At 44.5% G+C, this 27667-nt stretch overlaps 1 protein-coding gene across 7 annotated transcripts in view; it reads right to left on the bottom strand.

The window, feature by feature from the left end:
- Atf1 (activating transcription factor 1) overlaps positions 1–25634 on the bottom strand; it is a 43407-nt gene extending 17773 nt beyond the window's left edge. Inside the window, exons 1-4 of one of the 7 annotated variants that reach the window (XM_070040980.1) lie at positions 25408–25634; positions 13212–13310; positions 3766–3885; positions 2489–2586 (exon numbers count right to left, since the gene is read on the bottom strand). In XM_070040980.1, the coding sequence (XP_069897081.1) occupies positions 2489–2586; positions 3766–3885; positions 13212–13304 (311 nt within the window). In that variant the 5' untranslated portion in view covers positions 13305–13310; positions 25408–25634. The other 6 variants (XM_070040970.1, XM_070040960.1, XM_070040989.1 and 3 more) reach the window with 6 other exon arrangements.
- Between the last annotated feature and the right edge of the window lie 2033 nt (positions 25635–27667).

The raw sequence follows: 27667 nt of genomic DNA, 5'->3' as shown, positions 1-27667 counted from the left end.
CAATTCCTCAGCACCACATAAGCAAAAAGAAAAAAGCCGGAGTGGTGCTGTGGCTCAAGTGGTAGAGCGCTAGCCTTGAGCTGAAGAGCTGAGGGACAGCACCCAGGCCCAGAATTCAGGCCCCAAGTCCGGACCCAAAAAAAAAAAAACAACAAGAACTTTCTTAGCAGTTATTTCACAGCACATAAAATAGCAAGAATTTGTTTTCCTCCATGACAATACTTCACTTCCATTTATTTTTTATTTATTTTTTTGGTTGGTCATGGGGCTTGAACTCTGGGCCTGGGCCTGATGAACCTCATGAGAGGCTATTCTGCTCAAGGCAAGCACCCTACCACTTGAGCCACAGCACCACTTCTGGTTTTCTGGTGGTTAATTGGAGATAGGAGCCTCACAGACTTTCCTGCCCAGGCTGGCTTTGAACTGCGATCCTTAGACTCCTGAGTAGCTGGCAGCTAGCATTACAGGTGTGAGCCACTGGCCCTGGGCTACTTCACCTCCATTTCTGAAGAATATTTTCATTAGATACAAAATTCTGGATAATTATGATCCTGAATGTGGTTTTTATTTTTTTGGTCCAGTCGTGGGACCTGAACTCTGGGCCTGGGCACTGTCCCTTAGCTCTTCAGCTCAAGGCTAGTACTCTACCATTTGAGCCACAGCACCACTTCTGGCTTTTTTTTTCTTTTGCTTATGTGGTGCTGAGGAATCAAACCCAGGGCCTTATGCATGCAAGGCAAGCGCTCTACCACTGAGCTACCTTCCCAGTCCCTGAATGTGTTTATATGCATGCTATTTTTTTTTTTTGGGGGGGGGGTGTCAGTCATGGGGCTTGAACTTTCTGGGCCTATGTGCTGGCCCTGAGCTCTTTACAGTTTAAGGGGAGCACTCTACCACTAGAGCCACAGTGCTACTTCCGGTTTTCTGGTGGTTACTTAGAGATAAGCGTGTCATGCACTTTCCTGCCCGGGATGATTATGAACTGTGATCCTCAGATCTCAGCCTCCTGAGTTGCTAGGATTACATGTGTGAGCCACCAGCACCAGCATGTATGCTTATTTTTTTAGGTCCAACAACTACATATGAAAAAGCGTGCTTTTCTGAGCCTGACTAACTTACAGTTTTTCAGATCTCAGCCTCCCAAGTAGCCAGGATTAGACGCCCAAGCCACCAACATCTGGCAAGTTTTGTCATTTACTTATCAGAAATTAGACTACCTGTGGGCAGTGATTCCTTTGGTTTCCCTGTGTAGGGTTGGCTGAGCTTTTCAAATCTGTAGATTTATACCTTTCACTCACTGTTTTTCAGCCATTATTTCTTCAAGAATTTCCCCTACATTATATACTTTTTCCCTTTTTTTCTGTGACTTTAATGACAGTTTCTCAAAAGTCCCTAAGAAATGACTTAATTTTTCTAGTCTGTCCCGAACTGGTATCAATTTTCAAAATAGACCAACTAGCTGGTAGCTAATGCTTGTATTTCTAGCTACTCAGGGGGTCTAAGATCTGAGGATCGAGGCTCAAAGCCAGCCTGACAGAAAAAACAAGGTATTATCACCAATTAAACAGCAAAATGCCAGACTGGAAGTGTGGCTCAAGTGGTACAGTACCAGCTGTGAGTAAAAAAGATTAGTAAGAGCACAGGCACTGAAATGAAACCCTAGTACTAACACAAAACTAACGCAACTTTATTTTTGGTTGGTCATGGGGCTTGAACTCTCGGCTAGGGCGCTGTCCCACAGCTCTTCAGCTCAAGGCAAGTGCTCTACCACTTAAGCCACAGTGCCACTTCTGGTTTACTGGAGAAGAGAGTCTCACAGACTTTTCCTGCCCGGGCTGGCTTTGAACCTTAATCCTCAGATCTCAGACTCCTGAGTAGCTAGAATTACAGGTGTGAACCATAGGTGCCTAGCACAAATACAACTTTTTCTCTCTCAGTCTCTTATTGAACCCATACAGTGTGGTTACTATATATCATCTTCTCTTCCTCAGGAAAGTTCTTTCCATTTATTTCAAGAGGACTCATCCTGCTAGTGACTCATCCTGGTTCAAGTCTAGCCAGTGCAAAAAAGTCCATGGGACTTATTTCCAATGAGCTACCCAGAAAAGGGTGGATCAAGTAGTAAAGCACCAGCTTGGGACAAAAAAGCCAATCAGAGTTACAAGGCCTGAGGAAAAAAGAAAACGCAGCCAGGACAGCAAAGTCTGTGATACTCATAAAAACTTTGTTTTGAGCCAGTCAGAAAAAGGTATTAACAGGCAGAGGACAGAATAAAACCCAAAAGGAAGTAAGAAAGGGAACACATAGTCTAATTCTTATAGTCTCTATTTCTTACACTGCTATTGCAGTTAACTATGTAATAAAGTAAATATGTAATTTAAAACACAAGTCTTATTCTTCAGCCTGTATAATCTGACTCTAATGTCTGAATGCTCCCTCTTTAGATATGGTAATATGACACATGCAGGGTTGATACAGGAGTACTAACCTGTAAGATGGGCGCCGGGCTAGGATCCCGTGAGCTTTCTGTGAAGAGCCTATGCTGTCAGATGAGTCCTGAGACTCCTCACTTTCTGATAAACACACCTAAAAATTAGAACTGGTTTTAATGTGATGAAAAGTACAGATGGAAAAAGAACTTAGTTTTTACATTCAAAGAAAATTTGTTTCTTGCTACCCAAATTCTTTTGTATCTAAAAGAACAAATGGAAAAGGGGAAAGTGTCTTTCAGGAGCCCAAAGCTAAGAATAAAGTTTATCCCCAAATAGAACTACCATTTTACTAGTTAAAAAGAACAGCCTCACATTTATACTGATGAATTAAAGATTTCTTGTTTAGTATTTTGTAATTCACTAGTGCTGATTTGGATTTGGGACACGCTGATTTTGAAAAGCCTATTGTATAGCCAGTTGCTTATATTGAGGAGACTGTTGAATGTACTAGATAAATCAGGAAGGCAATGTTATTTGAAGGTCTTAAAACCATGAGACTGAACAACCTCACTAAGGGGTAAATTCAGAGAAGGATTTAACCAAGAAATACTTTAAGAGGCATCAAATGAGACTAAGGAGGAACCACCAGGGAAGAGAGAAGAGAACCACAGAGCCAGCTGGCTGTCCTGGAAAAACTAGCAAACAGTGTTCTGAAAAAAATACCTAATAAGCAGGATGCCTGAGTTTACATCCTAGTGTCACCAAACCAAAAGACACACAAAAACACAATCCATTTCTGATCTAACCTTTTAGCTACTTTCAGTTTGTCTCAATTTACTCCAAATTCTCCCAATGAACTTAAATGATTACTTGTAGCTAAGACCAAGTATTTCTCTTTAATGACTTGCTAGTGTTAGGATGAAAGTAACAGATACAAGTGTATGAATCCCTCCACCCCAAAAGAAAAAGCCTTTGAGGTAAGATACCACTGGGATAAGAGTTCTTTTCCTTAAGCTTTCATTTTCAACTGAGTGTGGTGGTGCACACCTATAATCCTAACACTTAGAAGACTGAAGCAGGAAGATTCAGTTTAAGGCCAGCTACATCAAGTTGGAGGACAGCCTGGATTACATAGTGTTACCTGTCTCACACCAAAAAAAAAAAAGTTTTATTCCCTGAAATTCTAAGCAATACCACTGCCTTGCCAGTTGTATTTTAATTTCACTGGGTATTATACACATGAAATTCTAAAACTTCTATTAAGAGTCTATTTCTATGGCTTAGGGTAGGTAAAAAGTCCCCACTCTGAACCACTGTCTTTGAATTTCTGTACCGTTTGCACGAGTGGTAGGTGAATTACAGAAGACTGAGCTTTCTGGATGACCCCCTGAACCTGTACTTGCTCTCCCGGAAGTGGTACAATTGTCACTGGTGTAGATCCTCTTAATGACATCTGAGGACAAATAAAAATTCATTCAATTAACAAAATATATATTGCACCTATGCACATAAGACAGCCAACTTAACACTAAAAAATATATTTGTTTACCAAATTTTAGATACTTAACCTGGGGACTGGTTGTACAAACTTAAGTGATGGCTACAAGTAGAGGGAAAAAAGAAAGGGTGTTAGCTTCAGCTGGGTGTCAAAGGGTAAGTGGTTCCCAGAAGGTACATAGGTGGGCAAAGAGAGGAACTGACTGTAAAACCAGGGAAGACTCTTTACAACACATTATTTTTAACAGATTTGTCTGCAAAAGACATTCCAACTGTGTGTAGGTAGTCTTAATTTTAGCAAAGTACTTCAGGTAAACAAATCATGATATAATTTGTGGGAATCAAATGGGGAAATACCAGAAATGGAGGGACATATGTAGCAGTGGTACTCACTAGACACTAGGTTGAAGTACACAACTTATAAGTGGGGATAGAAGGGGAAAACTAGGAAAGAACAAGGGAAGGAATGACATTGTCCAAGAAGAAATGTACTCTTTACCTATGTAATAGTATATCACCTTTATAATAAAAAATAAAAATGAGGGGCTGGGAATGTGGCTTACTTTCCCAACGTTCATGAAGCCCTGGGTTCCATTCCTCAGTACCACATAAACAGAATAAGCTGGAAGTGGCACTGTGGCTCAAGTGGTAGAGTGCTAGGCTTGAGCAAAAGAAGCTCAGGGACAGTGCCCAGGCTCCGAGTTCAAACCACAGGATTGGCAAAAAATATATAACTTTTCATGTTTACGTTAAGTTGTACTTCTTTTAACCTAATGCTATGTCCCTGCAAATGATCCCAGTCCCCTTAAAATGCCTGAGAAAGCTTACTGATGCTCAAAGAATGTGCTGTTTGTTAGACCCTAAAGGCCTGACTTCATTATTTATTCTAGAAAACAGCTGGTCGAGGTAGGGGAAGAGGAAAAAGAGGAAAAGATGAAATTGTCAGTCCTTTTCTACTCTTTGAGATGTGAATCTTCTACCACACAGAAATGTCTTGAACAAGGGTGATCTTGGCTTATTCTCTCGAGGATTCCCACAATTCCAATCTCTGGAGAATATCAGCAAACCCAGATACCCATCACATGGACAAACCTCTTCATCTCCAGTCTTAAGTACTTTTCTTGGGGCTGGGAAGTTGGCTCAGTGGTAGAATGCTTGCCTCGCATGAGGCCCTGGGTTCGATTCCTCAGCACCACATATGCAGAAAAAGCCAGAAGTGGCACTGTGGTTCAAGTGGTAGGGCGCTAGCCTTGAGCTGAAGAGCTGGGAGACAGCACCCAGGCCCAGAGTTCAGTCCCCACAACCAACAACAACAACAACAAAAATATTTTCCTTTCAGCACACCCTGGTGTTTAAAAAACTCCCTTTGTTAAATCAGCACAGTTGAGCTCAGCTTATGCTACAGTATTTCTCTCTCATGTCTTGAATTTAACAAATATCCAGTCCCATTTTTCATTGTTAGTACCCCAATAAGGAATACAGAAATTTTTAAGTGCTAGAAGACAGGTGGAAAATATGAGATTAAGAGATACGGAGAATGGAATGAGAGGGAGAAAGAAGACAAAATCTGAAGAGTTAATGGCTGAAATGTTATTAAACTAATGACAGGCACCAATCCATCTACTCAAGACACCGATTTCTCACATGGAATAAAAACAATTTCACACATAAAACATAATAGAGCCATGTGCCAGGGGCTTATGCCTATAATCCTAGCTAACTAAGAAGGTTGAAATCTGAGGACTGCAGTTCAATACCAGGAAGCAAAGCCCATGAGATTCTTATCTCCCAATTAACCATTAAAAAGCTAGAAATGGAGCTCTGACTTCAGTGGGTAGAGTACTAGCCTTTACTGAAAAAGCTTAGGGACAGCACCCAGGGCTCTGAGTTCAAGTGCCAGGACCAGCATACACATAGAAAAAAAAAAAAAATGAAGCCAGGCGCCGGTAGCTCACACCTGTAATCCTAGCTACTCAGGAGGCTGAGATCTGAGGACTGAGGTTCAAAGCCAGTCCGGGCAGGAAAGTCCATGGAACTCTTATCTCCAATAAACAACCAGAAAACCAGAAGTGGCACTGTAGCTCAAGTGGTAGAGCGCTCACCTTGAGCTGAAGAGCTGAGACAGCACTCAGGCCCAGAGTTCAAGCCCTACTACCGACAAAAAAAAAAAAAAAAAAGAATGAATGAAATGTGCTAAATTTCAAATAAAAAACTAAAATCAATTATCACCAGCAGACTCTCATAAAAGGAGATTCTAGCCGGATGCTGGTGACTCACGCCTGTAATCCTAGCTACTCAGGAGGCTGAGATCTGAGGATCGCGGTTCAAAGCCAACCCGGGCAGGAGAGACCATGAGACTCCGATCTCCAATAAACCACCAGAAAACCAGAAGTGGCGCTTTAGCTCAACTGGTAGAGCGCTTGCCTTGAGCTGAAGAGCTGAGGGACAGCGCCCAGGCCCAGAGTTCAAGCCCCACGGTCGACCAAAAAAAAAAAAAAAAGGAGATTCTAGAGCAGGAGTTCTCAACCAGAAACCTCAGGGAACGTTCTGGAGAAAGCTAAAGACAGAATCCAGAACTACTACTCAACATCCCATATATGCATAGCCCTCCATGACAGGAATGAGCAGACACAAGTCCTTATACAGGATTGTTGTTCTAAAGCATGTACTCAAGATGAAAGAAGTGATCTCAAATAGTAGTTTACACAGGTAAGAATGAATGAAGAGCCAGGTGCTGGTGGCTCACGCCTATAATCCTAGTTATTGAGGAAGTTGAGATCTGAGGATCGTGGTTCAAAGCCAGCTTAAGCAGGAAAGTCCATGAGACTCTTTCCAATTAACTTGCAAAAAGCCAGAAGTAAGTTTTGTCTCACTAGCCTTGAGGGGGGAAGAGAAAAACAAACAAACTCAAGAACAGCACCCAGGCCTTGAGTTTAAGCCCTAAGACCAGCACAATAAAATACAATAAAAGCTGGGTGCCAGTGGCTCACGCCTGTAATCCTAGCTACTCAGGAGGCTGAGATCTGAGGATCATGGTTCAAAGCCATCCCAGGCAGCAAAGTCCGTGAGACTCTTATCTCCAATAAACCGCTAGAAAACTGGAAGGGGCGCTGTGGCTCAGGGGGTAGAGTACTTGTCTTAAGCTGAAGAGCTGAGGGATAATGCCCAAACCCAGAGTTCAAGCCCCTCAACCGACAAAAAAATAAATAAAAAACTGGGCACTGGTGGCTCATGCCTGTGATCTTCATATTTTAGAATTATGCCCAATTTGCCACCCAGAACCATTGTCCAATGATTGAGGGGTTGGCCAGACTATATGACTATGTAAACTCTTCCAACTCAGAATAAATGCAGCAACTCAGGTGCCCATGGCTCACACTTATAATCCTAGTTACTTAGGAGGTTGAGATCTGAGGATCAAGGTCTGAAGCCAGCTCAGGAAGACAAATCCCTAAGTTCTCATCTCCAATTAACAATCAAATAGTGGAGGTGTAGCTCAAGTGATGAGTCCTAGCCTTGAGAAGAAGTTAAGCAATAAACTAAAGGCCCTGAGTTCAAGCCCCAGTACTGGCACCAAAAGAAAGAAAATTACTTATTGAGTCTTCCATACCCATCCATGCTAGAAGCATCTTAAGACATCCACCTTGGGCTGGGAAGGTGGCTCAGTGGTAGAGCGCTTGCCTTGCATGCCTGAGGCCCTGGGTTCGATTCTTCAGTACCACATAAGCAAAAAGAAAAAAGCCAGAAGTGTTGTTGTGGCTCAAGTGGTAGAGCGCTAGCCTTGAGCTGAAGAGCTGAGGGACAGCGCCCAGGCCCAGAGTTCAGGCTCCACGACCGGACCCAAAAAAAAAAAAAAAAGACATCCACCTTGATTTCTAACAAACCATATTAAAGACTCTTTCTGCACAGCACTAGTGTCTTTCATCTGTAATCCTAGCTACTGAGGAGGCTGATATTTGAGGCCCTTAGTTTGTAGCCAGCATAAGCAGGAAAGTCCTTGTGACTCTTATCTCCAATTAATCACCAGAAAACTGGAAGTAAGAGTTGTGGCTCAAAGTGTTAGAGCCCTAGCCTTGAGAGAAAACCTCCGGGATAGTGTCCAGGCCCCAAGTCCAAGCCCCAAAACCAAAAAGGAAAATTCAGACAACTAAGAATGTCCAAGAACAACAAGATATGCACCCCAGTAATCCCAGCACTTGGAAGACTTAGGTAGGTATGTGAGTTCAATGCCAGCTTGGGCTACACAACAAAGTGCCACACCAAAAACAAACAAACTAGGAACGGGGAGGAGAGTATGCTAAATTTTAACTCCTTTGTCCAACCATTTGATGATTTAAAAATAAAAAATTTAAATATAAACAAGTACATAAATAAATTGAGGGAGAAGAGCTGAGGTAATGAGCCAAGGGAAACTGCTACTTATCTTCAGAGTTCCAAAGAAGAACTCACTCTTAAATGTATAAAACCCTAAAAACCCCCACACTTTCCACTCGCTTCTCCAACCTGCTCCATGTTACATGGAGTCCCTCTGCAGCCATGATTTAAGCCTGTTCTAGTCTGTTGAGGTCTCTGCCTTCTTTTCTCTCCTTTCGTCCACTTATCTTTTTTTTGGGGGGGGTCCGGTCGTGGGGCCTGAACTCTGGGCCTAAGCACTGTCCCTCAGCTCTTCAGCTCAAGGCTAGTGTTCTACCAGTTTAGCCACAGTACCACTTCCGGCTTTTTTTCTTTTTGCTTAAGTGGTGCTGAGGAATCGAACCCAGGGCCTCAGGCATGCAAGGCAAGTGCTCTACCACTGAGCCACCTTCCCAGCCCTGGTCTACTTATCTTTTCTAACACTCATGACTCAGTTTCCTAACACCTCCTCAGGGGGAGACCTAAGATCTGAGGATTGTGGTTCAAAGTCAGACTGGGCAGAAAAGTCTGTGAGACTCATTATCTCAATAAACTACACAGAAAAAGCCAGAAGTGGTGATGTGGCTCAAGTGGTATAGTGCTAGCCTTGAGCAAAAGCAGCTCAGGGACAGTGCCCAGGCCCTGAGTTCAAGCCCCAGGACCAACAAACACACAAAAAAGTTTTAAGCTCTGACCCATGATGTTCAGATCTCAGCCTTCTGAGTAGCCAGGAATACAGGCATGAACCACCAGCACCTAGGTGGGTCACAATAGTTCTTGTGAAGGCTTTCAGTGAACTCTTATCACATATAGTTGATTACTGTTATCTGTGGTATTTATATACTTACACATACAATGAATACACAAATAATGAACTACTGGATGAATGAGAAATACAGAGTAAGTTCCTCTGAACAACATATAACCTTGTCTTACATGTTTCTGTTAAAAAAAAATCTTATGCTAGCATGCATGAAGCCCTGGGTTCGATTCCCCAGCACCACATAAGCAAAAAAAGCTGGAAGTGGCTCTGTCACTCAAAGTGGTAGAGCGCTAGCCTTGAGCTGAATCACTGAGGGATAGCACCCAGGCTCAGAGTTCAGGGCCCATGACCGGCAAAAAAAAGGGGGGGGGGCTGGGAAGGTGGCTCAGTGGTAGAGCACTTGCCTTGCATGCCTGAGGCCCTGGGTTTGATTCCTCAGCACCACATAAGCAGAAACGGAAGTGGCACTGTGACTCAAGTGGTAAAGCACTAGCCTTGAGCTGAAGATATGAGGTACAGTGCCCAGGCCCCACCACTGACAAAAAAACCCCAAAAAGCAAAAAACAGAACCAAACCAGAAAAAGTAGGAAATGGCACTGTGGCTTAGGTGATAGAGTACTAGCCTTATGCAAAAGAAGCCCAGGGACAGTGCCCAGGCCCCAAGTTCAAGCTCTAGGAATGGAGAAAAAAAAAAAACACCTGTGTGTGTGTATAAATTCATTAGCATTGAACTTGTGGTCAACAAAACAGTAATTGATGCTGGAATGAAACTTACCTAATGTGAACTTTCTCTCCATAAGTACATCACAGCCTTCTTGTAAGACAGAACTATAACACATGCTACACTGTTAAACAGCATAAAGTAAGCTGGTTGCTTGGATAGTGGCTCACACCTGTAATCCTGGCTACTCATGAAGCTAAGATCTGAGGATCGCAGTTCAAATCCATGAGACTCTTGTTTCCAATTAACCACCAGAAAACTGGAAGTGGCGCATGGCTCAAGTGGTAGAGTACTAGCTTTGAGCTGAAGAGTGCAGAGACAGCGTCCAGGCCCAGAGTTCAAGCCCCATAACCAACAAAAAAATAAAAATAAAACACAGCATAAAGTAAACGAAAAAAAAGCTATCTTTAACCAGATTTCCCTCCCAGTAAAACCGTCTAGTCTCAGGACTGTGATTATACTATCTTAAACAGATATTGTCCCAATTCCTGGATGCTCTTTTGTTTTTCTCACTACTCACTTTTTCTTTGTTTGCTATTTGGGTTATTTCTATTAGCCCATCTTTAAGTCCACTAAATCTTTCCTCAACTGTGACAAGTCTGTAAGCCCACACACTACCCATTCCACTTTTTCCAGACAGGTCTCATCCTTCTGCTGCAATCCCAGAACTGTTCAGATATGCTGTCTACCATTTCCAGTAAAGTAACATTAATTCACTGTTATTTCACATTCACTAATAGTTCCAACCACTGGGTCATTCTGAGTCTAGATCTGTTAATTATTTTGATTTCTGATTTCAGCTTTTTCTTAGTTTTGATATATTTCATTTCATAATTTTTATCTGGATGGACATCTATAATGTATAAGACAGGAGAGACTTGACACAGTGTTTATGTCTAATAAAGGATTCATTTTTTTTCTAGTAGTCCATTGATATGTGTAGGGAGGGGGAGTCATATCTATTCAAGAATTGCATTGTTTGGGGATGGTTATGATTACCTTAAGTGCATTAACCAGTTTCATATTTCTCTACTGTTACCAGCTTCACTGAGGGAGAAGACAGAGTTGGGTTTTCTATGTTCTTTTTATACCTTCAGCTATAGGTTTTCTCTGTGGGATCTCCAAAGAGGCTGTCTCTGCACTCTGTCCCTTAAGGGCAGCTTGCTTTAGTTTGACTAGGTTTTCCTTTGTCCTGGGCCTGTCTCAGTCTCAGTTAAGGATTCTGTCTTTAGTTCCAAGAAGGTAGAGCTTTCTCCCAGTGGCAAGGAAAAAAACAACTAGTATCTGAGCTAAGACAATTTTCTGCCCTTCCCTCAGGACCATTTAGTTCTCTTTCTTCAAGAAACAAAGGAAAACAAGGTTTACCCTCCCCAATAGTTTAAAGTTCTTTGTCCATAAGAGTAAAGGGTCCAGGGCTGGGAAGTTGGTTCAGTGGTAGAGTGCTTGCCTTGAATGCATGAGGCCCTGGGTTCGATTCCTCAGCACTAAATAAGCAGAAAAAACCGTAAGTGGCGCTGTGGCTCAAGTGGTAGAGCACTAACCTTGAGCTGAAGAGCTGAGGGACAGTGCCCAGGCCCAGAGTTCAGGCCCCACAACCAACCAAAAAAAAAAGGAGAAAAGGGTCCAGACCTGTGTAACTCAGAAAGGCTTTCTCTGATCTCACTCTCTTCAAGAGCAACTGCTAAAGAGACTTGGAGAAAAGCCTACAGTGGGCATAAACACAGATTGTGCCTGCAGCTTTCAAGCGTTTTATAGTTTCATGCTAGCTTACACTTAAGTTTTTGGCAGTTCACTAAAATTTTGCTGAATTGTTTTTTACTCTTGGTTTAATAGCTCTGACTTCTATGTTCTGCTACAAATGAACCATGTCTATATCCCTCCTCTGTGAATATGAGAACAATTATGGCTTGTAGATTACACAATTTATTTTTGTTTTAGGGTGGAAGCAACATTTGTATATTGTAGGTAGAATTACTAGAATCACTGTGATTTTAAATAACATACATATATGTATATACATGTATATATATGTATATTGTGTTCTTTACTAAATACACATTTTGTCTACATGTATGATCGTCAACTTAAATTCTTTATTCAGCAAAAAAATTCTAATATAGGCATGATAAATCTGTTAAAATGAAAATGGCTCAAATTGGGCATGATGGCACACACTTATTAATCCCAGCATTCAGAGGGGCTAGCAAGAGGGCACGAGTTCAATATAGTCTGAGCTTTATAATAAAGATACCCTGAGTCAAAGATATTCTACCACATGATAGCCGGGCGTGGGTGGCTCATGCCTGTAATCCTAGCTACTCAGGAGGCTGAGATCTGAGGATCCCGGTTCAAAGCCAGCCCAAGCAGGAAAGTCCATGAGACTCTTATCTCCAATAAACCACTAGAAAACCTGAAGTGGCACTGTGGCTCAAGTGGTAGAGCACTTGCTTTGAGCTGAAGGATGGCACCCAGGCCCAGAGTTCAAGCCCCACAACTGACAAAAAAAAAAGATATTCTACCTCATGAAACCGTTAAGACTTTATTCTAGCCTAGTTCAAAAGTTAATAATAAATCTGCATGTGGTGATGCATGCTTTTAACCCACCATTTGGAATGCTAAGGCAGAAGGTTCAAGAATTCCAGGCCAGCCAGGCACCAGTGGTTCACACCTACTAAGGAGGCTAAGATCAGATATTTGAGGTTAGAAGCCAGCAAGGGCAGACAAATCTCTTTTCTCCAATTAACTAGCAAAAAGCGAGAATGGAAGGGGTGGTTCAAGTAGTAAAATGCCAGCCATGAGCAGAAAAAGTTGAGCAAGAGCATAAGGCCCCAAGTTCACATGGGGTGGGATATAGAGGGGACTGTATATGGAAGAGTTTCAGGACAGCTTGGGCTACATAGTAGCGGAAGGAAGGGAAAAAAACCCCAAACCTTGACAAGATATGTAAATCCACTTTTCCTATTGATGTTTTAAAGTCTTTGCTTGATTCTTCTCTCAAATATTAGTACTGCTTTAGTCTGACTAGGTTTTCTTTTGTCCTGGGTCTGTCTCAGTTATGAACTCTGTCCTTGGTTCCAAGAAGGTGGAGCTTTCTGCCAGTGGCAAGGAAAAACAAAAAAACAAAAAAACAACTAGGACAGTTGAGCCTAGGATAGTTTTCGGCTCTTTCTTCAGGGGCATTTAGTTCTCTTTTTCTTCCAGAAACAAGGGAAAACAGGGTTTATTCTCCCCAATAGTTCTTTGTCCATAAGAAAAAAGATTTGTGCATGTCTATGCTGTGTGTATACTCTTTCTCTGCTGCATTTTTCTAATAAACTTTTCTATTATTCTTTTAAAAAAAGATTTGAAATAAGATTAAGCTGCATATATATACTCCTAAAATTATTTTGGCTTATCTTTGACTTACCTGTTGAGCAATATGAGAAATATGAGCTCCCTGAACTGTTGAACCAGGTTGAGGTGCAGTCTCTGAAGTGTTATTCTTGTGGGAATCTTCCATAATCAACTGTAAGAGAAAAAGTCAATTAAAATTAAAAATGGTACAGAATATTACCAAATACTTTATCATGTAAAATTTGATCACTTGACTGCCTGCAAGGAAGGGGAAGGGCTAATGATTTTGAGATATAAAAGAGAAACTCTTTCATTGGTACCAGGCATGGTGATACATACCTGCAATCCCAGCACTCAGAAAGCTAAGGAAGGAATTTTTTTTTTGGGGGGGAAGGGGGAAGGTGCCCTTGAACTCTGGGCTTGGGCGCTGTCCCTCAGCTCTTCAGCTCAAGGCTAGCGCTCTACCACTTAAGCCATAGCGTCACTTCTGAGTTTTTCTCTTTATGTGGTGCTAAGGAATTGAACCTAGGACCTCATGCATGCGAGGCAAGCACTCTGCCACCGAGCCACCTTCCCAGCCCCAAGGAAGAAATATTTTAAGTTTGAAGCCAGCATGGGTTACAGAGTAAAATCTCATTTCAACAGAAACAAAAAAGCAAAACAAAGACTTTTGCATCTTTTCATTTTTAAAAATTCTGACACAGGCAGGTGCTGGTGGCTCACACCTGTAATCCTTAACTACTTAGGAAGCTGAGAGTTAGCTGGGAGCTGGTGGCTCACGCCTGTAATCCTAGGTACTCAGGAGGCTGAGATATGAGGATCGAGGTTCAAAGCCAGCCCTGGCAGGAAACTCCGTGAGACTCTTATCTCCAATTAACCACCAGAAAACCGGAAGTAGAGCTGTGGCTCAAGTGGTAGAGCACTCTCCTTGAGCTGAAGAGCTGAGGGACAGTGTTCAGGGTCCAGAGTTCAAGCCCCAGGACTGACAAAAGAAAAAGAAAAAAGAAAAAAAAGGAAGCTGAGTTGAGGATTGTGGTTCAAAGCCAGTCCAGGCAGTAAAGTCTATGAGACTCTTATCTACAAGTAACTGGAAGTGATGCTGTGTGGCTCAGAGTGGTAGAATGCTAGCCTTCAGCAAAACAGTTCAGGGACAGACAGGCCAACAAAATAAAAAAGCAAAATTCAGACATACACAAGAATATATACTGTATTAGCAGGGCGCTGGTGGCTCACGCCTGTAATCCTAGCTACTCAGGAGGCTGAGATCTGAGGATCGCGGTTCAAAGCCAGCCCGGGCAGGAGAGACTAGGCCGTGAGACTCCTATCTCAAATAAACCACCAGAAAACCGGAAGTGGTGCTGTAGCTCAAGTGGTAGAGCGCTCGCCTTGAGGTGAAGAGCTGAAGGACAGCGCCCAGGCCCAGAGACCGACCAAAAAAAAAAAAAAAAGAATATATACTGTATGACTAAATCAAGAATAGCAGTTTTTCCACCTATGCACATACATATTTTCCAGTCTATGGAATAGTTTCTAACTGCACATAAAGTATCATATAGAAAATTGAGTAAAAGTTGAACAAAAAATAAAACTATACAAAGTGGTCCTAAATATCTAGCCGATCAGAATAACCAATTGTAAATATGTAGCTTGAGTAAGAATGAAAATAAGTTCTAAAAGATAAATATGTCAACGGGGAGAAGCACCAATAACCAAGAGTGACAAAAAATTTGAATGTAATTTAAGGTGTGGTTTTTTTTGTATCACTGAAGTTTGAAGTCAGGGCCTAGTGCTTGCTAGGAGGGTGCTCCACTACATGAGCCAACAGAATTTAAGATTACGGGCTGGGAATGTGACATAGTTGTAGAGTGCTTGCCTAGCATGCATGAAGCCCTGGATTCAATTCCTCAATACCACATAAACAGACAAAGCCAGAAGTGGCGCTGTGGCTCAAGTGAAGTGGTAAGAGTGCTAGCCTTGAACCAAAGAAGCTCAGGGACAGTGCTCAGGCCCTAAGTTCAAGCTCCAAGACAAAAAAAAAAAGAAGAAGAAAAAAAAGAAGTTAAGGTTATAGTTAAATGCAGAGACACAGAAGAAAAGGGAAGGAGGAAGGGAGGGAAGAAGGAAGATTTATTTATGACATTAAGATACTATCAGAGGGCTGGGAAGGTGGCTCAGTGGTAGAGCGCTTGCCTTGCATTCCTGAGGACCTGGGTTTGATTCCTCACCACCACATAAGCAAAAAGAATAAAGCCAGAAGTGGTGCTGTGGCTCAAGTGGTAGAGTGCTAGCCTTGAGCTGAAGAGCTGAGGGACAGCGCCCAGGCCCTGAGTTCAGGTACCACAACGGGACCCCCCCTCCCAAAAAAAAGATACTATCAGAGTCAGTGAAATGATTGCAAGCTCCCCTTCTAGCACCTACCTCAAAGGATTGCTCAAGACTTCAAAATAGATCTGTGCTTACTGGTGCTCTGTAGGCAACTAGTGAGGCCTATCTGGTTGGCTTTGTTGACGACACCAACAAACCTGTATGCTATCCATACCAAAATGTGTAACAATTAGACATCCAGGTAGCATGCTATATACAAGGAGAACATGCAAACCACACTTAAGAATTCACTATGTGCCAGGGGCTCACACCTGTAATCTTAACTATTCAGTAAAGTGAGATCTGAGGACCACTGTTCAAAGCTAGCTGATGCAGGAAAGTCCATGAGACTTAATCACCAAAAATCCAGAAGTGAAGTTGTGGCTCAAATTGTAGAACACTTGCCTTGAGCAAAAAAGCTTAGGGACAACACCCATGCCCTGATTCCAAGCCCCAGGATTGGCAAAAAAACAAAAAACAAAACAAAAAAACCCCACAGGATATCTACATATGTCCACTATCCTCACACATATATACATATATATACACACACATATATAGTATATGATTCTAACCTATGAGATCATGTAGGAGGAAGAGGGAAAGGGAAAAAGGAAAAATAAAAATGGAGAGTGAGCTGGGTGCTGGTGGCTCACTCCTGTAATCCTAGTTACTCAGGAGGCTGAGATCTGAGGATCGCAGCTAAAAGCCAGCCAGGGCAGGAAAGTCAGTGAAACTCTTATCTCCAATAAACCACCAGAAAACCAGAAGTGGCACTATATCTCAAGTGGTAGAGCACTAGCCTTGAGCTAAAGAGCTGAGGGACTGCCCTCAGGCCCAGAGTTCAAGCCCCACTGCCGACAAAAAAAAAAAGAGGAGAGTGAACAGTTTTAAAATATATTATATGAAAACAGCATAAATAATTTCAGTGAAAGCTGTTATTAATATAAGGGCAGGGAAACAGCATTTGAAAGGTTTATTAAGGACACAGTATCTGCATGTCTGAAATATCACAGTGAAATCCATAGGTACAATTAATACACTTTAAAAACAACAACAGGGCTGGAAAGGTGGTTCAGCAATAGAGTGCTTACCCCTCATGCATGAGGCCCTGGGTTCAATTCCTCAGCACCACATAAACAGAAAAGGCCGGAAGTGTCACTGTGGCTCAAGTGGTAGAGCACTCGCCCTGAGCTGAAGAGCTGAGGGACAGTGCCCAGGCCTAGAGTTCAAAACAACAAGAGCAATTGCCAAAAACAACAACAGCAATCGCCAGTGGCTCATGCCTGTAATCCTAGCTACTCAGGAGGCTGAGATCTGAGGATCACAGTTCAAAGCCAGCCTGACAGGAAAGTGCATGAAACTCTGATCTTAAGCTAATCACCAGAAAACCAGAAGTGGAGCTATGGTTCAAAGTGGTAGAGCACTAGCCTTGAGTAAAAGAGCTCAAGGACAGTGTCCAGGCAGAGTTCCAGCCCCATGGTTGACAAAATAAACAACAACAACAACAAAAACCACTGCATGATTTCTCCTTTTATTATGCATTTATAGAGAGTAGTACCAACTATTATCTATAGAAGTCCAATTAGTACAAACAAGTAGATAGTAGTTGCCTAGGACTGAAGAAGGAAATGTAGTTGTTTAATGGGCATGAAAAAGTTATGGAGACTTGTTGTACAACCTTGTGAATATATTTACATTAGCAAATGTTCATTTAGAAATGATTAAGATAGGGGCTGGGAAGGTGGCTCAGTGGTAGAGTACTTGCCTTGCATGCCTGAGGCCCTGGGTTCGATTCCTCAGCACCACATAAGAAAAAAGCCAGGAGTGGCACTGTGGCTTAAGTGGTAGAGCCCTGGCCTTGAGCTGAAGAGCTGAGAGACAGCATCCACGCCCAGAGTTCAGGCCCCACAACCGGACCCAAAAGAACAACAACAACAACAAAAAAGAAATGATTAAGATAGGGGCTGGGAAGGTAGCTCAGTGGTAGAGGGCTTGCCTTGCATGCATAGGCCCTGGGTTCGATTCCTCAGCACCACATAAGCAAAAAGAAAAAAGCCGGGAGTGGTGCTGTGGCTCAAGTGGTAGAGCACTAGCCTTGAGCTGAAGAGCTGAAGGACAGCGCCCAGGCCCAGAGTTCAGGCCCCACGACCGGACCCCCCTCCCCCCCAAAAAAAAGATTAAGATAGCTGGGCGCCAGTAGCTCATGCCTGTAATCCTAGCTACGTAATCCTAGCTACTCAGGAGCTCTAAGGATCACGGTTCAAGGACAGCCCAGGCAGGAAAGTGGAAAGTCCTTGAGACTCTTATCTCCAATAAACCACCAGAAAACGGCGCTGTGGCTCTAGTGGTAGAGTGCTCTTCTTGAGCTGAAGAGCTCAGGGATAGACCACACAGATCCAGAGTTCAAGCCCTATGACCAAGAGACAGACAGACAGACAGACACAGACACAAACCCAGACACTCAGACACAGAGATGGAAGGGCTGGAGGGATTACTCAAGTGTTAAGAGTGCCTGTCTAGCAAATACAAGGCCCTAAAATCAAATCTACCCTAAGGTAGAAGGAAAAAAAAAAAAAGCAAACAAGAAAACAGATTAAAATGGTTCACATGGAGTGGGAACTTGTCTAGCATGCACAGGATCTACATTTGATTGAGGTTCTAGGCTTTAAATTCAAGGCCCTGCATTTGCTGGGCTTGTTTGCTGGGTTGGTGCTCTACCACTTTGGCCACATGTCCAGTCCAGCACTTTGCTGGTAATTGGAGATAAGTATCTTATACTTTTCTATGAGGACTGGCTTTGAAACTTGATTCTTAGATCTAAAGCTCCTGAGTAGCTAGGATTATAGCTGTGAGCCACTGGCACCTGACTTTTTTCCCCCCCTCAAATATGTCTTCAGCCCTTTGGTTTTAACATGGAATAAACATTAGAAAGAAAAAGGCTGGGAAATGCTAATCACAACACTTCCTAATTTCTGTCTTCTAGGAAATAAAGATAAGCTTATTTCCTTTTTATAAGTGAAGAATTAACCAAATCAAGCTTCCCTCTACCCCAAAGTACAAACACTTTGTATTTTGATCTCATAAACATGTATGTTTTGCTGAAATTACAGGGTATAACTTTTATTTGCTCCCCTCTTTTTCTGTCCAAGACTGGGACTCAAACTCAGCAATTGACATTTTCACTAACTGGCTGGCAATCTACCATCTGAGGTATACCTCCAACCCCCTCCTTTTTTTGGGGGGGAGGGTGCTTGCTGGTACTAGGATTTGAACTCTGGCCTTCAGTTCTTGCTTAGCTGGCACTCTATTACTTGAGCCACACCTTCAATTACAGCCCACTTTTTAATTGTTATTCCCAAAATTAAGGTTAAAATTAACAATCTGTTAAAATAACAACAAAAACAGCCAGGTGCTGGTGCCTCACACCTATAAACATAGATACTCAAGAGGCTGAGATGTGAATTTCAAAGTTCGAAGCTAGCCTAGGGAGGAAAGTCTGTGAGACTTGCATGTCCAAATAACCAACAAAAAGCCAGAAGTAGATGTTTAGCTTAAGTGATAGAGTGCCAATATTGGGCGAAAAGGTTAAGGGATATCACCTAAGCCCTGAGTTCAAGCTCCAATTCTAGTGCATGCCCATACACATGCATATGCGGGTGCACACACATTACAACCAGCCACAAAAAACAATCACTTAGGGCTGGGAAGGTGGCTCAGTGGTAGAGCGCTTGCCTTGTATGCATGAGGCCCTGGGTTCGATTCCTCAGCACCACATAAGCACAAAGGAAAAAGACCCCCCACCCCCGCAAAAAAAAAAAGTTGGGATAAATAGGATTATGGCCCAGGCTAGTCTAGGGATAAAAAGTGAGACCTTATTAGAAAAAAATGACAAAAGCAAAAAGCACCGAGGTGTGGCTCAATTGGTAGAGAACATTCCTGGCAAGTGAAAGGCCCCAAGTACAAGCCTCAATACTGCAAAAATAAATAATACAATTGTCACTTACCACAGATCTCACAGTAAGATGTGGTAGAATTGTTTTAAAATAAATGAGAGGGCTGGGAAGTTGGCTCAGTGGTAGAGCACTTGCCTTGCATGCCTGAGGCCCTGGGTTCGATTCCTTAGCACCACATAAGCAAAAAGAAAAAAGCCGGAAGTGGTGCTGTGGCTCAAGTGGTAGAGCACTAGCCTTGAGCTGAAGAGCTGAGGGACAGCACCCAGGCCCAGAGTTCAGGCCCCACGACCGGACCCCCCCAAAAAATAAAATAAAACAGAAGTCCATGTTCTTCTTGTTTTTGTTGTTGTTTGTGGGGCTTGAACTCAGGGTTTAGGCACTGTCCCCGGCCTTTTCACTCAAGGCTAGTGTTCTACTACCTTGAGCCACAGTACCACTTCCAGTATCCTGGTGGTAACTGAAGATAAAAGTCTTACGGACTTTCCGGGTAGGCTGACTTTAAGCCAACCTCAGATCTCAGCCTCCTGAGTAGCCATCATTTCAGCCATGGGTGCCAAGCTACATGTTCTTCTATTCTATGTTGCCTCTTCTCCAAGAATACACTCATTTTACCTTTTCTGACTGTTCCTTCTTTCCTAATTTATCTTGTCTTGCACCTATTTTCCTGTGTCTTGCACAACAAACTATGCTTGTTAGTGGCATGTCTGTTTCCCTCAGTTTTAGGCCCTTGAAAAAGAAAAGGCTTGTTATATGAATATGTGCTGGGGCCAGCAGAGACCTTCACGTAGTAAACAGTAAAAATCACCAATTGATAAACGAAGGGGGTCCTAATTTCTTCACTTACAGAGAATGTTGGACTAGGGTAAGCTTGAAGACAGGGAGACCCTTATTCAACATTTCACAAATGAACTTATCGCCTCCTCTCAGAACTGCTGTTGTGGGCTGGGAAGTTGGCTGAGTGGTAGAGCACTTGCCTTGCATGCCTGAGGCCCTGGGTTCGATTCCCCAGCACCGCATAAGCAAAAAGAAAAAAGCTGGAAGTGGCGCTGTGGCTCAAGTGGTAGAGCGCTAGCCTTGAGCTGAAGAGCTGAGGGACAGCGCCCAGGCCCAGAGTTCAGGCCCACCACTGGACCCCAAAAAAACAAAAAAAACAACAACAACAAAAAAAAACTGCTGTTGTCACACTAACTCACATCATCAAATGTGCAGGTTTGCTTTCTTTCCCATTAAGGAGTCTTCAGCTCCCATTTCCTGCATAGGAGTGGAAAATTTCTTTATCTGTTTCTCCCTTTTAACTCTGTAATACTAAAATCCTAGCTAAAGCTTTAATAAGTATTGCACAGAGAATTATTTCACCCCAGCTTTGGAAACGAGGCAATTTTGGCTTTAGAAACGAGGCAATTTCGGCATAAAACTTGTAAGGCTGGGTGCTGGTGGCTCACAGCTGTAACACTAGCTACGCAGAAGGCTGAGATCTGAGGATCAAGGCTGAAAGCCAGATGGGGCAGCAAAGACCATGAGACTCTTTTTTTTTTTTTTTGTCGGTCGTGGGGCTTGAACTCTGGGCCTGGGCGCTGTCCCTCAGCTCTTCAGCTCAAGGCGAGCGCTCTACCACTTGAGCTACAGCGCCACTTCCGGTTTTCTGGTGGTTTATTGGAGATAGGAGTCTCACAGTCTCTCCTGCCCGGGCTGGCTTTGAACCGTGATCCTCAGATCTCAGCCTCCTGAGTAGCTAGGATTACAGGCGTGAGCCACCAGCGCCCGGCTGACCATGAGACTCTTATTTCCAATTAACCACCAAAAAACTGGAAGTAGAGCTGTGATTCAAGTGCTCAAGTGGTAGAGTGTTAGCCTTGAGCCAAAAAACTCAGAGATCATACCCAGGCTCTGAGCTCAAGCATCAGGACCAACACACCAACACCAACACACACACACAGAGAAAAACAAGAAAAAACTTGTAGGAACATCACTTATTTTTTTTTTGCCAGTCCTGGGGCTTGAACTCAGGGGCCTGAGCATTGTCCCTGAACTTCTTTTGCTCAAGGCTAGCACTTTCCCACTTGAGCCACAGCACCACTTCCAGTTTTTTGTGTTTATGTGGTACTGACGAATCAAACCCAGGGCTTCATGAATGCAAGGCAAGCATTCTACCACTAAGCCACATTCCCAGCCCGGGACATCACATCTTATATGTTGGAAATGGAAATTCATTATGAGATGACATGAGAAAAGGACATTTTCAAGGGACTACCACCTGTTGGTTATATTGCACAAATAAATCACAGAACAAATATCCCTAGAGGAACTACAAATACTATTCAAGAGCTATCACAATTGACTTTAGAAGAGCATGGATTCCAGAGTTTCATGTTTTGTTTTGTAGTGCTGGGGTTCAAACCCAGAGCCTTGTTCAGGCTAGACAAGTGCTCTATTGAGACAGGATGGATTAGGGAGAATGAGACATAGAAAACAGTTGCCAGGAACAGAGAGACAAACACTGTATTAATGAATAGCTTGATTAAAAGCACAGCGCTATTTTTGTCATAAACTTTTACATTCCCTCATAAGTTGAAATGTTTTAATAAAAAGGGGGGAAAATGAAGGAAGGAAAGATGAGAGAGTAAATCTCTTCCTCTGATTTTGCAATGTTCTGGGATTGAGCAAGGAAATCTTAAAAGACACTCTGGGAAAATAACTCCTTTGGGCACAAAATGTTTGCTTAGAAAAACATTAATCTGGAGGATGGGCAGGGTCTTGAAAGGAATTTTTGAATCTTGTCTGAAGAAAACTGCAAGCATCAATGACTAGTTTGGAGGAAAATCCTTATGTCAATGGCTCAAGGCCAACATTGGTCACTGGACCCAATTGATGAAACGGTGGAACACCAACGATGATGAAATGTGTCAGGTGTCAGAACAAAGGGGAGCACTCTTCTAAGGTGAATTTGAGCCAACCTCCAACCAATATTTTTTTTCACCAAAAATACTCATGATGTTAAAGACCTCACTGCACCTGTCATCAGATGTGCCTGCACCCAGGTCTGGACAACGTATTATCTTCAGTTTGCTTTATTAATAAACTTTCTTGGTCTGTATTCTGTGTCCTCAAATTCGTTTTTCTAAGAATATCACAAACACAATACTCTGTGCCAGCCAGAGGCTTCCTCCCTTTTGGAGAGGTCCACTCTGGGCATCTATTAACAGTTTGATGACATCCCAGGGTCCATCATCGTCAGTTCTGGTAAAAGTTATCACTTAGCTACATTGAGACAGAGTACTACAGGGCACTTACTACCCATAAGGCCAATTTTAAAAAAAGTTTGAGATTCATTTCCAATTACTAAAAAGCCAGAAGTAGGCCAGGCACTGGTGGCTCACACCTGTAATCCCAGCTACTCAGGAGGCTGAGATTTGAGGCTCCAGCCCTGGCAAGAAAGTCTAAAACTCTGATCTCCAATAAACTATTCAGAAAAAGCTGGAAATGACTCTGTGGCTTAAGTGGTAGAGTGCTAGCCTTCACAAAAAAAGCTCAGAGAACCCAGACCCAGAGTTCAAGGCTCAGGACCAGCAAAAAAAAAAAAAAAAAGCCAGAAATGGAGCTGTGACTCAAGTAATAGCAGCCTTGAGCAAAAAAGTTCTACAGCACCCTGGTTGAATTCAAGCTCTAGTATCCACTGGCATGAACGTGTACATATGCAGGATGTAGGTGGCTCATGAGTCCATCTCCAATTAACCAGCAAAAAGCTGAAAGTGGAAGTGTGGTTTCAGTGATAGAATGCCAGCTTTGAGCAAAAAAGCCCTGACTTCAACCCCAGTACCTAAACAAAAAGATCAGCAGCACTAGTGAAAGAAAATACGGATAGCAAGAAGTCAAAGATGAATATTGCCGAAATTATCAGCAAGCATAAAAACATAATGAGAACTGGGAAGGTGGCTCAGTGGTAGAGTGCTTGCTTTGCATGCATGAGGCACTGGGTTCGATTCCTTAGCACCACATAAGCAGAAAAGGCTGGAAGTGGTGCTGTGGCTCAAGTGGTAGAGTGCTAGCCTTGAGCTGAAGAGCTGAGGGACAGCGCCCAGGCCCAGAGTTCAGGCCCCACGACCAACCCCCCAAAAACAAACAAAAAAAACCCAGAATAATGAAGCTGGGCACCCGTGGCCCGTAATCCTAACTACTCAGGAGGCTGAGAGTTAGGATTATGGTTCCAAGCCAGCCCTGCCAGTTAAGTCCATGAGACTCATCTCCAATTAACCACCAAAAAAAAAAAAAAAAGAAAAAAAAAACCCAGAAGAGGAGCTGTGGCTCAAGAGATAGAGCACTAGCCTCAAGTGAAAATGCTAAGGGATAGTACTGGCACAAAAACACAACAAAAACTTGAGTAATGAAACCTCAAACTTGTGTGGGGAAGGAGGGGGGACAAGAAAGTGTGAGGGATTAACTGGAACAGATCTTACACTGGAACTGTCACAGTACAATACCCCTCCCCCATGGTAAAAAATAAAAACTTTTTTTTAAAAAAAGGCATTTCACTAAAATGCGTTTTGTGAACATCTCACGAAAACAACACCCCAGACCCACAACCAAGCAACCCTTAGGGTTTGGAGGCGTGGCTCGGGTGGTAGAGCGCCAATCAAGGAAGAGGGAAATCATCCAACTGAGCTTTCCTGGGTTTTTTTTTTTTTGGGGGGGGGTTGTTTAAAAAAAAAAAGCAAAACAAAAACCAAAAAAACAACCACAAAAACGGCTTTTCTGACGGAGGAGGCCACTTTTGGACACAAGCCCTACCTGCCACACGCTGAAGTGGCCCGCCAGCCCTAGGCTCTCACTCGCGGTGAAGTCCATACTCTCCACACGCTAGCCACACAGTCACTAAGAGTAACCGTAAGCGGCGGCGCGGCGGGGCCCGCACGCGCCGGGCTTCCCCGGGCTCCCCGGCGCCGGGGCGGGACGCGGGGAAACCCCGCGCTCCCCGTCACCAGCTGGAACCCGCGGCCCGGCCCCGCTCCCACCCGAGCGCGGGGTGACCGACGCCCGCCCCCGCCCGCCTCCCCACGACACCACGCGTCTCGAGCCCAGGAAGCGCGCCCCGCCAAGGCCACAACGCCCTCCCCGCGAACGCGCGCGTGCGAACCGGCAAACTCGGGCCTGGGACCGCGGCGGCGCTAGCGCCACTCACGGCGGAGGCTTCGGCTTTAAATGCAAGTGGGGCGAGGGGAGGCGGAGCCCAACGACGGGGAGGCTTCCGCGCAGAACGCCCCCCACCCCCGCGCGCGCGCCAACCGGAAGCGCGCTCGGCGCGGAAGGCCGCCGTCAGCCCCCCGCTTCCGCCGCGTCCCTCCCCCACCGCGGCCGCTACGGCCCGTGCGCGCGCACGACCCCCCCCCCCCCACCTTCCAGCCGGCGCGCGACCTCGCGCGGCGCCTCCGCCAACGCAGCGCTCCCACGCCTCTCGCTCCAGGGTCAGGGGCGCCACCCCCCCCACCCCCCCCGCTCCCGCTTACCTGCGTCTGCCGCCTCGCCGCTGTCCGGGGCGGGAACGTCACTCCCCCACCCCCCCCACCAGGAGGATCCGAATTCACTACCCACCTCCCCGCCCCCTCTCGGCAGGAGACGCGTCTCTTCCTCCGGGGTCAGGCGGGACGGGGAGAACCAATAGCACTTAAGAGTCAACGATGCCCGGCTACCGTTTCTCGGGTGTCGGGGCCGCCACTGGCGGCATGATCTACCACAAGCCGGGGGCAGGGCGGGTGGGGGGGGGCAAGACAGTGCGAGTGTGCGTGGGGGGTGAGGTGGGCGGGCCCTCGTGCGGTACGTCGCGCTACGTCACCACGCGCGCACGTGACGCCCGCCATCTTGGCAGGCCTCCACCCCGGGCGGTGGAAGTCGCTCGGCGTTCCTTCCCTCTCGGGGCCCTCGCCCCGCCCCCCGGCCGTCTGGCCTCGGGCTCACCTGCGGGGTCGGCGGTTGGACGTAGTGCGGCGTTCTGGGCTCTGTGCTCGGGGTTGGGCGGCCGCGGTCGGAGCTGGGCCCCGGGCCTTGCCGCAGGCAGGACGCTCTGTCTGCTCCGCTTCTGGAGGGCGTTCTGAAGCGTGTGCGCGCTCGCGTCTTCCTTAGGTGAAACTTGTTTGTGCCTCGCTCGAGCGATCCAAGAACGCAGATACCCGGGTGAAGGAACTTCTTCAGCTGGAGACGGAACCCTGGATCTCTCTCTGGAGGGCTCTGCCTTGGCGCTGGAAGGATTTTTTTTTTTTTTTTACTCCGGCATTGGATTAAAGCCAAACCGGTGTGCCTGTAGGGTGTGGCACCCTGGGAGTCCAGATCTTTCTTTCCCTCAACCCTGGAGCATTTATTTACAGAAGCCAGGAGTTAGAGTTACACACTGGTTATCCCGGAGGCCCAGGCCAGCCTCAGTTGGTCTACAAGGCAAGTTCCTGTTGTCTAAAAAAGTATTTTTTTTTAAATTTCCACAGCTGTTTCTGGTTTATAAAAGATTTGTGAAATTCAATCAATACAGAGTCCATATAATGTTTTGGTTGTAAAACCTTTTTGTGAGATAAAACACTGACACATAGGAAAATACATGGAATACAAAGAAAAAAGGTATAGTCTGGGCAATGGTGTCTCAGGCCTATCATCCTAGCTACTCAGGTGACTGAGATCTGAGGATACTGGTTTGAAGCTAAGCCAGCCCAGGCAGGACAGTCCCTGTAATTTTTACCTCCCGTTGATCAGCAAAAAGCCAGAAGTGGAGCTGTGGTTCAACTTGTGCTAACCTTGAGCTAATGACTAAGGGACAGTGCCAAGGCGAGTTCAAGCAATACCAACACACACACACACACACACAGTGAATTGTTGCGAGCCAGTTTAACTTTGAATTCCTGCTTACCAAGAGAATTTTGTCTATATTGGTGAGAGTGCTCTACAGGTAGCGTGCCTGAGTAAGTTAGTGATGTTGATGGAGATGATTGAAGGCAGGAGAGAAATTAATTTTGCTATTACCCACTTTCTTCCTATTAAAGTGACTTGTTTCCTATACAATTTCAGTTCTTTAATAAATGCATTTAATACCCTGATGCTGGTGGCTTGTGCCTCAATACTAGCTACTCAGGGGGCTGAGATTCAGAAGATAAAGCTTCAAAACCAATCCTGGCAGAAAACTTGTGAGACTGAAAGGATCCATCACATCCATCCCAGGGGACTACGCGGAGGCTGGCACAGGAGAAAGATTATTACAAGGCTTATTAGAGGAGCCATATTTGCCCCGGAGAGAGAGCACATGAGACCTCAGCTAGGTAGCAGCGGGGTCTCGGGGTTAGGAAGTGAGGTAGATGGGCGTGCAGGTGGGTCTGGGCGGAGACTCGAGGGAGGGGCCAGCCATATGGCGGGAACTCCAGGGCAGGGAGGAGCTCAGGTCTGGGTGGAGCTGAGGACCAAAGGTGGGCAAAATGTTTACAGAAACTCTCAAGTACAAAATAATCAGCAAAATGCTGGGCTGGAGGTGTGGCTGAACAAGTGGAATGACCTGAGTTCAAACGTTGCTAACTGTCAAAAAAATTGCTGCTAGGGGCTGGGAAGGTGGCTCAGTGGTAGAGCGCTTGCCTTGCTTGCATGCCTGAGGCCCTGGGTTCGATTCCTCAACACCGCATAAGCAAAAAGAAAAAAGCCGGAAGTAGCACTGTGGCTCAAGTGGTAGGGCGCTAAGCCTTGAGCTGAAGAGCTGAGGGACAGCGCCCAGGCCCAGAGTTCAGGCCCCACAACCGGACCCAAAAAAAAAAAAAAAAAAAAAAAGATTGCTGCTAAATTTTGCTTTATATCTGTCTATAGGAAACCCTATCACCTGCAGATTCCATATTTAGATCTGACAAATTATTTATAGAAATGGCCTCAGAAATGAATGTTCATCTTTGTAGACAGGATGAGAGTTCTGAGAAGTGAATGAGGTTAGCCTTCCAGTAACTTCTTGCTCAGGATCTTGCTTTAACTCAGTTTTATTTGAAAACCCATTTCCTCCTCTCAAACGAATACTTCCATTTATTTTTCTTCTTCTATTACTTCCATGGTAATTTGGCTTTGTCAGTCATCCATCATTGTCCCAGATGCTCCAGACCAGCCTGGCATCATAATGAGAACTCACCACAAAAAATGAAGGAAGGAGGAAAGAAAGAAAAAATCCTATAATTGCCATACTTGGAAACTTTCCTCTTCTGGT

The sequence above is a fragment of the Dipodomys merriami genome, unplaced genomic scaffold, assembly GCF_024711535.1.
Source record: "Dipodomys merriami isolate MVZ:Mamm:240054 unplaced genomic scaffold, mDipMer1.0.p SCAF_10, whole genome shotgun sequence".
Lineage (NCBI taxonomy): Eukaryota > Metazoa > Chordata > Mammalia > Rodentia > Heteromyidae > Dipodomys > Dipodomys merriami.
Note: the sequence above shows the minus strand (reverse complement) of the source record. Positions and strands in the feature narration are given on the sequence as shown.